Consider the following 12,448-nt stretch of genomic DNA (forward strand, 5'->3'; position numbering starts at 1 on the left):
TCTTCTAGGTACACTTGCACATAGTCAGGGATAAGGAAGAATCATAGTCAGGTGTATGTTTACCCAATTAAAGTATACAGGTGCTAATGATCATCAATTTCATATGTAGGTTGAAACACAGTTATTAACTGAAACAGAGACAGCTGTGTGGGAGGCTTAAAACTGGGTGAGGAACAGCCAGACTCTGCTACCAAGATGAGGTTGTGGATGACAGTTTCATGTCACAGGTCGCAAACCATGACAAGACTGAGCACAACAACAAGACACAAGGTAGTTATACTGCATCAGCAAGGTCTCTCCCAGGCAAAGATTTCAAAGCAGACTAAGGTTTCAAGATGTGCTGTTCAAGCTCTTTTGAAGAAGCACAAAAAACAGGTAATGTAGAGGATTGTAGACGCGGTGGTTGGCCAAGGAAACTTAGTACAGCAGATGATAGAGACATTATGCTTGCGATGTCAACCCAAGTGTACCCAGGTACACCCATCTACGGTCCAGAGAAGTCTGGCCAGAAGTGGTCTTCATGGAAGAATTGCAGCCAGAAAGCCTAACCTCCGATGTGGAAACAAGGCAAAGCAACTAAACTATGCACAGTGGTGCAGAAAAATGGCAGCACACGCTCTTGTTTGAAATATTTGGCTGTAGCAGAAGGCCGTTTGATCGCCGAAGGGCTGAAGAGCAGTACAATAATGAGTGTCTATTTGCACTTCTGCAAACTGAGTTGGGGATTGGGTCGGGATTAATGGTATCCGCAATGCTGAGAAATACAGGCAGATACTTATCCATCATGCAATACAATCAGGGAGGCATCTGATTGGCCCCAAATTTATTCTTGATCTTTAATCAAATTAGTTTATTCAACAACCCTAAACATACAGACAATGTCACTCAGAGCTATCTTCAGAAATAAAGAAGAACAAGGAGTCCTGGAAGTGATGGTATGGGCCCCACAAAGCCCTGATCTCAACATCATCGAGTCTGTCTGGGATTACATGAAAAGACAAAGGGATCTGAGGCAGTCTACATCTGTTAGATTTGTTAGTTAGTTAGTTCTCCAAGATGTTTTGAACAACATACCTGCCGAGTTCCTTAAAAAATTGTGTGCAAGTGTACCCAGAAGAACTGATGCTGTTTTGAAGGCAAAGGGTGGTCACACCAAATATTAATTTGATGTAGATTTTTCTTTTGTTTGCTCACTTTGCATTTTGTAAATCCTGCCTAAAACTTTGGGGCAGTACTGTATATATTTATAATCTACTCTTGTGTTAATGAGACTTACCTAGTTTCTTCAAATCTGTCTCTACAGCGTTGATCTTGCCTCCATAATTCTGCATGCCCTCTGTGACATTGTCCATTCTCTGGACCACTGACAAGGGAGTAGAGACGAGAAGGTGTAATTACATATGTATAGTTAAAACACTTACAGGGAAAAAGAAAATATTTAATGACAATCTTAGGCTGCTGATGCAGTATTTTCTCTTACTGATGATAAGAGGAACTGTTACACAACCATCACAGACATTGACACAGGAAGTGCATTTCCTGTGAAATGTGACCTTCTACTGACTCTAGAGGTCTGTATGAGATAGATACCTTTGGTCATGTAAGTAAATTGTGCTGGCACTACTTACATACTGTCACTTTAGAAAGTTTAAATGCAACATTTTTACTTGTCATAGAATAATTTTGCATGGCACTGCTACTGCTATCCAGTTAAGAATCTGAATACCTCTCACCAATTATAAATACCGATAAATCTCCTTAATGTGTAAACAGAGAATTTACTCGGCTAAGCTGACTGTGAACAGCAGAGGGTGCTGCCGTATTCATTCCTCTCCAGTGAATAGCTGGAAACTCAAACAGCAGACCTGAACGCAGGATGTTGAACACAGTGAAGAGTTTCCTACGTTTTTTTTTTTTTTTTGTAACCTGGCAACTGCGTATCTGTTGATCAATACAGATCTCAATTTTCAGAGCACATTCACAAATTCCACTTCATGAGGATAAACAATGTCAAACACATGATGAATACCACACTAGTACACTCTGACTCTGGTCCCACTTTCTCTCTCCTCCGCACATCTGCAACAAAGAGTCCATCTCCTCTCCTCCGCCGTTTGTTTTTCTGTCGGTATGTGGGCGTCTAAAAACTGCACTGGAAAACATCCTCAGCTTTCACTGTTATCATTCCAGAAGTGAGAAAAACACGAAACAATAACATGCACTTGGGACAAACAAAATCACATGGGCCCAGTTTCAGAGCGCTGTTGGTAAACTGCTGACAATAAGCAGCTTGAGTCTGCTCTCTGTCTCTCTACCTCTAAATTGCTAATTTCTTTATCTCTTTGAGCACTGAGAAATGCTGCTGTTGGCTTATTTGTTGCCCATATCAGTGATCCAATAATACTAAATTGTTACAGCACTTATAATAGTGTCAGCAAAGCCTGTCACACTATCTTCCTCCCTGATGTCGAGCATACCTTCTTACTCCCCTCTGTTAATCTTTCCATCCCCCACAGTCCTGTATTGGAAAAGCATTATGAGTTATATAAGGTTGCTAATTTGAGCAAGGCTTATTGGCTGCCTATTGTGAAGTTATGAGCCATACTGAGGGCAGTTACCCAACACTAGGCCCAGCAGATTAATGCTGATCAATGCTGCAGGAGCAGACACTTAGTGACACAGCAGGTTACACAAACAATGCTTTTAACTTTTAACAAACTGGGTCGGTTAACAGTATGTTTTGTTTAAAGGGTGCTGTAGAGAAAAGAAATCCAACCCAGCACTCAGCCTTCGTTGGCTTCTTGCAAACTATTTTGGACACTTGCACCCATTTGTGAGTCAACCTGTGGTTCATGAGACAACAAATTGCTACTAAGCCATAAAATCTCCTCTGGGTTGTTAAGTCAGGGTAGTCGCTGCATGGTCATCTGGTAGACATTAGAGCCAAACCACCAAAATCACATGGGCTCCATACAAACATAGACCCAAAGCTGGAAAAACCAAAACAACCCTACCAGCACTTAAAGGGCATGATTCAGATTTAGATCTTAACTTGGAGACCTTCACTTGTTTTTTGAGTAAAATCATTCCCCACTGAGTGAATGCAGTTTTTGTCTTGTGGCCGAGCTGCATGGTTCACCAGATTATGGCGCCTGTGGGGCAGGTGGACTCCAATGTTTTTGCTCAAGGATATTTTGACAGGTTTTCTGTGATTGATTGGGGCCACAAATGTGTAAGACTGAACAATACATAAAGTGCATTCCATACTGAAGGCGCGTGAGATGTGTGGAATTCCTTTCTGTTTCTATTTAACATTACAGCCCTAGTTCAAACAGGGAGAAATGGCAAAACAGGTTGCCGTAAGGACAGTTTCACAAACAACTGTGTTTTCAATCTTGAGCTTTGGACAATCTCTGAAAGATATCAATTCAGTGGAGGGTAAACAATGAGTTCTGTCAAGGGAGTCTCTTCAAGGAGTAAATCTTAGGCTGAACTCTCTGACTTGGTTGGACTTAGTTTTCAATTTGGTGCAGTGATGTGACCCTTTGACTTCCATCAAACCTCACAGAGGAGGACAGAGACAGAGAGACTGCACATGGGGAGCAGAGGATGAAAAAGTAAGGGGAAAATCAGCTAAATATAGTTATCATATTTCTATTGTGAGATGTTATCTATATATTCATTTGGTCTCTCTAAGCTGAAAATAAGAACATCGATACTTAAATTGTTACTTTCACCAGGTGAGCCTTTTTGAAGTTGTGTTTTTTTAATCATGAGGGACAAAATAACAAAACTAATAGTCTACAACCTGGCAACTTGAGGTTGTAGCCTACTTAGGCAAGTTATGCTTTGAGCTAAATGCTAATGTCAGCTTGCTAAACCTACTCACAATGACAATGTTAAGAGGTTAAGTTTTACATAGTCACAATCTAAGTTTGGCATGTTAGCTTGTTAGCTAACGTGCAAACATTCACTGCTTTCTACTGCAGGGTTTTGTCTGAAACCAAAGTATTAGACAAAAGAAAGCTTTTGACTTGATTATGGTGCTATAGATGGAAAGTCAGGGTAGCCCCACAGACAGTAGGACACATGGGGACCTTGAAATTTTGTACAAACATTCAAGGCAATCTGTCCAACATTTTGCAAAAACAAACAAACCCCACAACAGAAGATGCAATAAAATAATATCCTCCTGAGACCCGAGCTTTTGTTGGGTATTCATTTTTAATTTCTCATAGCTTTGGGATTAGTACCTGATAAGCATAAAAAAAATACTGTCAACAACAATAAAGTCCCAATATCCTCAAACAAGACGGTAATAAAGTCCCAATGTCCTCAAACGAGTACTTCCTAATCAACAGCGTCTTAGCCTGTTACTGCTAAAATTGGTCAAAACTGTTGCCATGTCAAACTACAACATTATTAATCATAAATAAACAAGTTTCAACCATAAAATGCGATCAGGTTTTGGACCTGTCCACTGGCTGCCATCTTGATTTTACATGGATTAGTGTATTGTGCCCTTACTACCACTAGATGGCACAAAAAAGTGTCCACAAATGAGGACAACAGGTCTAAGCTCAGTAGAATGAAGTATAAGGTCAGGTAAACCCAAAATGTGATGTCCTTATGAGGACACAGGGTCTCAGGAGGATATAACAACTCAATTATGCCTGAAACATGCGCACTTTAAGAATTTCTGACTTTTTAAAAACCTTTGGATATGAACAGGTTTTAATGAAAGTGGACTTGTGAAAGTGAATCAAGAGGCCGTGGGTTTAAAGCCCACTCTTATTGTCTTACAATCTATTTTATGTTTATTTAAAAAGGGACCATGTACACTGATCAATATGAGCACTTGAGTGCATCATGGAAATGTGCCAGATTTAGCCATACAGGCTAAATTTTCTGGCAGCTTGATGGAATTCAAAGAAAATATACCAGAGCACAAATGGTAAAACAATGACAAATCACTTCTCCAGACTATGAAAGCATGTCTGATTGTCTAGTAACCACTGTTTTCTGGAGAAGGTGTTGACAGATGTGATGCTCCGTCTGTGGGTATCATGTTCCAGCTTTGTGCTGCTTGATAGGACAAGGCTGTCCAAATGTACTTTTCTGTGTGGTATTTTGTTTTTTCCTTGAGTAATTCTGTCCTTAATGTAAGATTAAATATACACTGATTTGTGTAATGTGACCACAGCTTTACAACCTGTGCTCTGGAGGTCAGGGTTTGCAGCAGAGACATAAAAAACTACAGTACAAAAAGCAATTTATTCAACTTCAGTTTTGACTTACCTTTGTATCCGAGGACAGCCACTGCTATGGTGAGCAGGGCACAGAGCACATAGAGCAGTGCAATAGCCGCCCTCAGAGCCCAGTCATTTTTACACTTGGTGCACTCTGTACCCTCCTGAATTCCTGCAAGATATAATAGAATATGTGTCATGAATCTGTGTACAGTATGCAGTGAGTCTGCTTCATCCTGGTTACAGAGCTTGCACAAACAAACAGTAGTAACTCAAATATTGTGCAACTGGAGCAAGGAGTTAGTAAAAATACACCAAAGGTTTTCATTCAAAAATGCAATCACATGGGATGTTTTTTTCATTTCATAACTAAGTTTAGTACTGCGTGTCTAAAGCGGGACACGCTGTGCCTTTCTTCGGCCAAGTATCAATTGAAAACATTTGCCCTCATGAATAAGAAGACTCGGAACGAAACTTTGAAAACACTGCACATGTGTTCACCATACGGCAAAGAAACTGAAACAAAACAGTACCATTACATTTTCTGTGTCATTCCTCATTGCCATCCAACCTAAAACCACGGTGCAGTGAAATCTTTGGTCATTCATGTCACAGATGTTCACGAGTCTTAACACTACGTCCTGAAAACCACCAACACTGTGTGAGACAATGCTAAACATTATACTATAGGCAGGATGTTTACTTGACTTCATTAGAAGTGACCATGTAGCCTCTGGCAAGCAGAGAGAGCAGCTGGTGTGTATTCACAACAGGCAGTACAATAGAGATCCGTCTGTAGATGGAAGAAACCTTCAATCACATTATCTAGGAAACCTGTTAACACTTAATTAGACAGGAAGGTTATAACATAAAAAGCCTGAGAGAGAAGCAAAACAGTTTGACACCTTTGACAAGTTTATACTTTTATTGTCACTATATCAAACTTGTATAAAGATTAGAGCAAATTAAAAATGTGATTTATTGAAAAACTATGGTTTGGTGCAACATGGGTATTATTTTCTTGCTGGCAATGATAACATTGTACTCACAAATGATATAAAAATAGAATGACAGACAATCGTTCAAGTTGTAAACAGGGCGATGGTTTAGCCAGATTAGCTACTGTTCCACTTTATTTGGAGGATAAACAAAAATGTGAGCACACCTGAAATGTCAAAATCCCCCATTATACAGAAAGTAGTTATTGTGAACAGCTATGGCAAGTATGGCAGGTAAAATGATTTGGTCTTTGGCTCTGTTTACACCTGGTATTAACATGTGTCTTGGGTGATCGAATCACAAGCGGATAGCAGTACTATGGAGCTTGTAATTAGATCTCACTTTCCTGGTATGCAGATCAAAAGAAGAAGAGGAGGAAGAAGAAGAACAAGAAAAAGACAAAGAAGAAGAGCACTTCCCATGAAAAGGAACAAGTTTGCAAAGACCTTGGTGCCAGCTAAATCAAAACATTACCATGCACTTTCCATGACTCGTCTGACAGAAATTCAAAGAAAAAGAAGAAGATGAAGAAGAAGAAGAGGAGGATGAAGAAGAAGAGGACAGAGAAGAAGAACATACAACATATTCTTATAACATAACATATTCTCATTCCCAACTCGTCAACTATAGACGCTTGGTCAGTGGCCCTACATGTCAGACTATGACTCTCTAGGTAACCCCTCCAGCATCAGTTTTGGATGCTCAGGGACGGGGCTGTGATTTACACTTTTTACATGCATTGTGTTTTCAAAATAAACTTCGGTTTCCACAGGAAATGTATAGTGTCTGCTTTAGAGCTTAGACCTGGCCCAAAACAATTCAGCCCAACCCCACCCAAGCTTGTGCATTATTCTGTCCGAGCCTGGCCCGGCCTGTCCCTTTAACTGTAATTACGAGCCCGAGCCCAGTTTGAACCAGACATTTTTTTAAGGATATGAACGTGGACATTGAAGGCTGACTCTGGTCTTTCTTTCCATGGCAAGCCTTCATCATGTGCCTCTTAAGTGTCGAGGTCCCCGTCTTTTTGCTGTCATATACCAGCAACGTGCTGCACTGGGGGATATATTATACTAGTATCGTGCTGCACAAAAGTCACTCCTTCGAGCCGGATTTGAACCAGCGACCTAAGGATACCTGGTTTAACCACTACAGTCCTCCGCTCTACCAACTGAGCTATCGAAGGCAGTTATCTCAGTCCCGGTGCTTCTGTACACACTGCAAAAAAGTCAATGTATTGGGTGCATTAACAACTGTAATTAGAGCTGTTCACTTGTGATTAACTTAACTCGTATTACCCATAATGGAACTGAATGTGTACTTCCCAGTCAGGGATTGGATGCCTTTGCTGAAGGGCACATGCTGAGTAGGCCAACAGACACTTTTCGGGCTACCAGTCCACAGTCGGTCTGAACAGGGACAGTAACTGGCAACCTCCCAGTTCCAAACCCAAGTCCCTATGGACTGAGCACTGCTCCCCCAAAAGGCACTCCTTCGAGCCGGAATTGAACCAGCGACCTAAGGATATCTCACTCCACCACTACAGTCCTACGCTCTACCAACTGAGCTATCGAAGGGAATGAAGGCTGTGCTTCCTGTTGTGTCAGTGTGAGTGCTTTCTGGCATAAGCATCAATTGTGTCGCACATGCAGCATTGTGCCATCACTAAGCTCCTAAGCTCCAGGCTGTCACTATGGCCCAGGACAACACTTCTGTATGCACTGCTGAGGGTGAATGTGGCCTCATGGCAACAAGTGGCCCAACAACTACATCAACTACCTGTTGGTATTCAGTACAGGTTAATGTCAGTGTGCTAACAGGCTAAACTAAAATGATAAACATGGAAAACATCAGAAAGTTAGCATTGTCATTGAGAGCATGTTTGCATGCTGACTCGCTCAAAGCACCACTGGGCTTTTCTCATTGGTGTCTGATGCCGGAAGTCACTGTCCAAGTGTTGCTATTTGACAACTTCGGAATGAGATCAGGTTGCCCAGGAAACATTACTGCATTTAGTGCTGAAAGCAAATATGGCCACATGTGGCCCAGACCACCTCCGAATGATGGGTGATTGGATATTAAGACTTACTGAGGATGCACGCGGTGCACTGTACACCTGTGATTAGAACTGTTCACTTGTGATCCTATCACCCAGGCCACATGTTCACACCAGTTCACACTCAATATTTGGTCTGGACGAGGACTGTAACTGGCGACTTTTTGGTTTCCAATGCAAGTCCCTATGGACTGAGCACTGCCACTCCAAAAGTCACTCCTTCGAGCCGGATTTGAACCAGCGACCTAAGGATACCTGGTTTAACCACTACAGTCCTCCGCTCTACCAACTGAGCTATCGAAGGGAGTACGAGAGTTCAGGTGATCTTCCCTACTGTGTCAGCCTTGGTGCTTTTTGGCATATGCATCAATTACCCCGCATGACTGGCAGCGTTGTGCCACCTCTGCATTTCTTAAGCTCAGAGCTGTCACTGGCTACGGTTACATGATGGCTTCTCATTCGGAATGAAATAAATCTGAATGAAATCATTCGGAATTAAAGTTTTTAGGTAGTTTACATGGGAAATATTCATTCTGAATGAGGGTTTACACAGGAGATCAGTTTAATCGCCTTTATTCAGGTCTGCGCAAGGTTTGGGGCAGGGAAGGTTTCTGATTGGGCAGATGGCGGGGTGGATGTTACGTGTTTACGTTTACTGGAAGAAAACACTGTAGTCCTCGCTCCGGATATCAAGATGCTTGACGACGCCATTCTTAGTGCCTTTTTCAGGCGTGTTTTGCTTATATTCTTGAAGCAGCAGTACGACAACAACCTTGTTCTGTTAATGCTTCATCTGTTGAGGAGGAGAAGGGAGGCAGAAGACCGTGCTGTGGCGAATGGAAACCGGTGAGTGCAACGAGTCCGACTGCTCTATCTCAGCCCATTGCTATGCAGCCCATTGCTATGCGCGCTATATACGTCATCGTGCCAGAAGGGCAAGGAAACGAGCATGCGCAGAAAAACAGGAATGAACTTAAAGAGGAATGAGTGTATACATGCACACAAAATTCTTTCATTCGGAATGACAAATGGAATAAACCACCCCCTTTAATCGGATTTAATTTTCAATGGGAATGACCATTTTTCAATCGGAATGACTTTCATTCCGATTGAAAGTGGAATTAAACTGTTCATGTAAACGTACTGACTATGGCCCAGGACAACACTTTTGTACACACTGCTGAAAGCAGTGATGCTGGGTGATTGGATATCAAGACTTATTGAGGATGCACGTGGTGCACTAACACCTGTAATTAGAGCTTTTCACTTGGGATCCTATCACTCAGGCCACATGGTCACACCAGTTCACACTCGATATTTGGTCTGGACGGGTACTGTAACTGGCGACTTTTTGGTGTCCAACCACTGCTCCCCCAAAAGTCACTCCTTTGAGCCGGAATTGAACCAGCAACCTAAGGATATCTGATTTAATCACTACAGTCCTCCGCTCTACCAACTGAGCTATCGAAGGGAGTATGTGGACACAGGTAATCTTCTGTGCTGTGTCAGTCTTGGTGCTTTGCAGCATTGTGCCATCATCAACCTGCCTGATTACCTGACTGCTTGTGTTTTGTTTGGCTGGTTTTAGAAGGTTGGCATTAAAGTCGGACTTCTGAGTACAACCATTTTCATCATTTTAAAAAATTTCTATCACCTTTAAATTCAGGCCAGTCTCTTGTTTCCACTGAGGTAAGATACAGAATTTCCTGAGTTGAACTTACATCTTCACATGACTTTCCCCCCTAAGAGTATCAGAGGCCTGTCTCTGTCCCTGCAACTCGTATTACCCATAATGGGACTGAAAGTGTAGCCACAAGAGGCTCCATCCTTCCCAGTCAGGGGTGGGCCAGGACCACCAGAGGGGTACTGGGGGTTTGGCCTCTCGGCTTTGGACCCAAACATCTGTGCAAACATCACGTCTGACCACCTCAAAGGGGCCCAGCCGTGGACACAGACATGGATACGCAGGCCACTGTTGTCCTTATGTGTGCTTGAGAGCGTCATGTTGGGATCCAGTGTGGAGAGCTCCATCAGAGAACCACCCCCCCACTGGTCCTGACCACATGCTGCTTAAAGGACAACATCACACCATGTAAACAAGCAGCCGACCGTCTGCAGGTTCTGGGTCAAGGGCAAAGCGGGGGGTGGTATTTTTGTGTTCATTACAGTTCAAACATGGTGGCAGTATCATATGTGTGTCTTGCGTGCTTTCAGAGTCACTGAATTTCAAATAGATTTGTACAATCAAAACCCTCTCACTCAGGCTTTTGCCACTCTACATACTTCAATAATTAACCTTTCTACAAACACACAAGAGCAGATTGTTCTGGTTATCCCCAAATAACATTGTTCACTACTCTGTGTGTCAGATTGTGTGATTAAAAACAGAGCATGAATCTTAAAAGCAACAATATAACGACCTTGACGTGAACTTCTGTTATTGATCTACATTATAAGTAAAGGTCGACTGATAGTGGATTTTTAATGGCCAATATTATAATGATTGTTTAGAGCAGGAATCAGCCGGTACCCTGGCCCCTCCCTGTCTCGAAGTAACAATGACTTAATAGTCGTTCAGAAAGTTGTTTAGTCGTTGCTAGTGGCTTGCTACTTTATTCTAGCTAAATCATACCGACCATGCTTGCTAACAAAACAGTAAAAACACATGATGCTATTCTATTACCAGCAACTTTATTATGCCCCTAATAAAGAAGGAGAGCTGTCCTACATTAGTTAAATTTCATATAAATCATACAAATTATCTAAAGAACACATTACCATGTATTTGCACGTGGGGTACTCCATGCGGAAACCTTATGGCTGTACCCACGTGAGAGGTGGAGGTTACAGCTATCAGCCACTATCGGAGCCCCGTTCCTTTATTAACGATAGTTTATATAAAGTCCTATCTGCCAAACTGATGAATCGGTGACGGTGATGATGACTGGACTCATTTTGAAATTCAGATCTTTAAAGAAAAATGCTTGGATTGATAAAAGATCGAATCTCTGTCCAATGTCTGACTTTGATATTGTTATGGGAGTATAATACGAAATAAGTCGAGTGCTCTTTTAAGACAGGATTCAGAAGTTGCAACAGATGGGGAAGACTTAAAAATCAATTTCAGAAAGAAATGGAAATTGCTGGATCACCTCTGGATTCTGACTTGAAACCGGGATGTTCAAGCTATTTGCACACCATGGGAAAGGTTTTCAGTGATGGTAAAATCATAACCAAATTTGAGAGTGCTTTACCTGGCAGGACATAAACTTTAAAGTTACTAGAATCAACACAATCACATAACGTGCCATAGAACTTGGCAGGGAAAGGTTGCTAACCCAGACTGTCATGTTCTCACAGAAATGATGCTTCCACTGAACTAACATGGAAATTAATTCTGGGCAGAGCAGCCAGCAGCTCCTTTCAGGGTCGCAACATTTTCCCACCGCTTGTCACTGCAGTGTTTTCTCTTCCCCTCTAAGGGATTTTGCTTAAGCAACGATTCTGTCAGCGATGTGGCACACAGTGATGATGAAAAGCAAATGCTTCAAGGTAGCTCCAGTGTTCTGTTACATAGAATATAGAAAGAAAATTAAACTACTGGGTTTCTATATTCTGTCTTTGTCACATGCAGTGGAATTTAAAGGTAGATGATGCAGGAACTGTCAGTCACTGTTTGTGAACAGGATTGCCAGTGAAATTGAAATCAAACCCCAGATTCACTCTTGTTTTGGAGCAAGCTTTGTGTTTTGCTTTAGTATATTTGTGTTTTTTAAATGCTGTGTCTATGATTTTTATAGCTTCCCCTCAAATTAGAGCTGCTCGTGGTCTGGCACCTGGTCACTACCTTTACATAAAACCCTGGTCTTCCTTGCGTGTTGTGCCCATGAAACATCCTGTACACAGCAAAATAAGAAGAAAATAATAAAATACAGGCAGAGGGCAGAGTCTCTGCAGATAAATGTATTGCCACACACTTGTAGTGGGTCATAACAAGTGATGGCTGAAAGGGATTACTTTTGTATAAGCCTATACATTGCTTTTTCAGGAAAATCCTGCATAGTATACCTTAGCCCATTCTCATTCCAAGGTCGTCAAATACCTCTTGTCATGCCCCACTGGCGTGTGATGTAGATGCCAAAGGTAC

At 41.9% G+C, this 12,448-nt stretch overlaps 1 protein-coding gene and 2 non-coding genes across 3 annotated transcripts in view; all 3 read right to left on the minus strand.

The window, feature by feature from the left end:
• Positions 1-12,448, minus strand: part of LOC125902001 (collectin-12-like) — a 67,944-nt gene that overhangs the window by 22,639 nt on the left and 32,857 nt on the right. Inside the window, 2 exon segments of the mRNA XM_049598077.1 lie at positions 1,277-1,363; positions 5,299-5,421. Coding sequence (XP_049454034.1) covers positions 1,277-1,363; positions 5,299-5,421 — 210 coding nt within the window.
• trnay-gua (transfer RNA tyrosine (anticodon GUA)) lies at positions 7,345-7,431 on the minus strand. Its single transcript is given in 2 exon segments — positions 7,345-7,380; positions 7,395-7,431. It is a non-coding gene; the product is annotated as a tRNA-Tyr (tRNA).
• On the minus strand, positions 8,519-8,605 carry trnay-gua (transfer RNA tyrosine (anticodon GUA)). Its single transcript is given in 2 exon segments — positions 8,519-8,554; positions 8,569-8,605. It is a non-coding gene; the product is annotated as a tRNA-Tyr (tRNA).

Source organism: Epinephelus fuscoguttatus, linkage group LG15, assembly GCF_011397635.1.
Source record: "Epinephelus fuscoguttatus linkage group LG15, E.fuscoguttatus.final_Chr_v1".
Lineage (NCBI taxonomy): Eukaryota > Metazoa > Chordata > Actinopteri > Perciformes > Serranidae > Epinephelus > Epinephelus fuscoguttatus.